We start from the raw sequence: 241 nt of genomic DNA, 5'->3' as shown, positions 1-241 counted from the left end.
GCTCTGACTTATGCAATTCAGGCTGACGTGGGAGCAGCGGAGCTGGGAGTTCACCCACATCTCCCTCGGGCTCTCTCCCCGCCCCCTGCCAGCCCCTGCAAGTCACGCCAAGGGTCAGGGGCCCCGCTCAGCTGCAGCTGGGGAGGCCCTGGCTGTAGGAGCCCCAGAAAAAGGAGGGAAGGGAAGAAAGTACCTGTTGCTGAATGCATCCTGCTTTGGCTCTTACTCCTCTGTTCCTTGT

At 61.0% G+C, this 241-nt stretch overlaps 1 protein-coding gene across 1 annotated transcript in view; it reads right to left on the bottom strand.

The window, feature by feature from the left end:
* The window catches only part of NHSL2 (NHS like 2), an 80,117-nt gene extending 79,882 nt beyond the window's left edge, over positions 1-235 (bottom strand). Inside the window, exon 1 of the mRNA XM_077763332.1 lies at positions 194-235. Within this exon, the coding sequence (XP_077619458.1) occupies positions 194-209 (16 nt within the window). The 5' untranslated portion in view covers positions 210-235. The remainder of the gene's footprint in view (positions 1-193) is intronic.
* Positions 236-241: the final 6 nt, after the last annotated feature.

This window comes from Crocuta crocuta, unplaced genomic scaffold (assembly GCF_008692635.1).
Source record: "Crocuta crocuta isolate KB4526 unplaced genomic scaffold, BGI_CrCroc_1.0 scaffold440, whole genome shotgun sequence".
NCBI classification, from domain to species: domain Eukaryota; kingdom Metazoa; phylum Chordata; class Mammalia; order Carnivora; family Hyaenidae; genus Crocuta; species Crocuta crocuta.
This window is presented reverse-complemented; position numbering and strand designations above follow the sequence as displayed.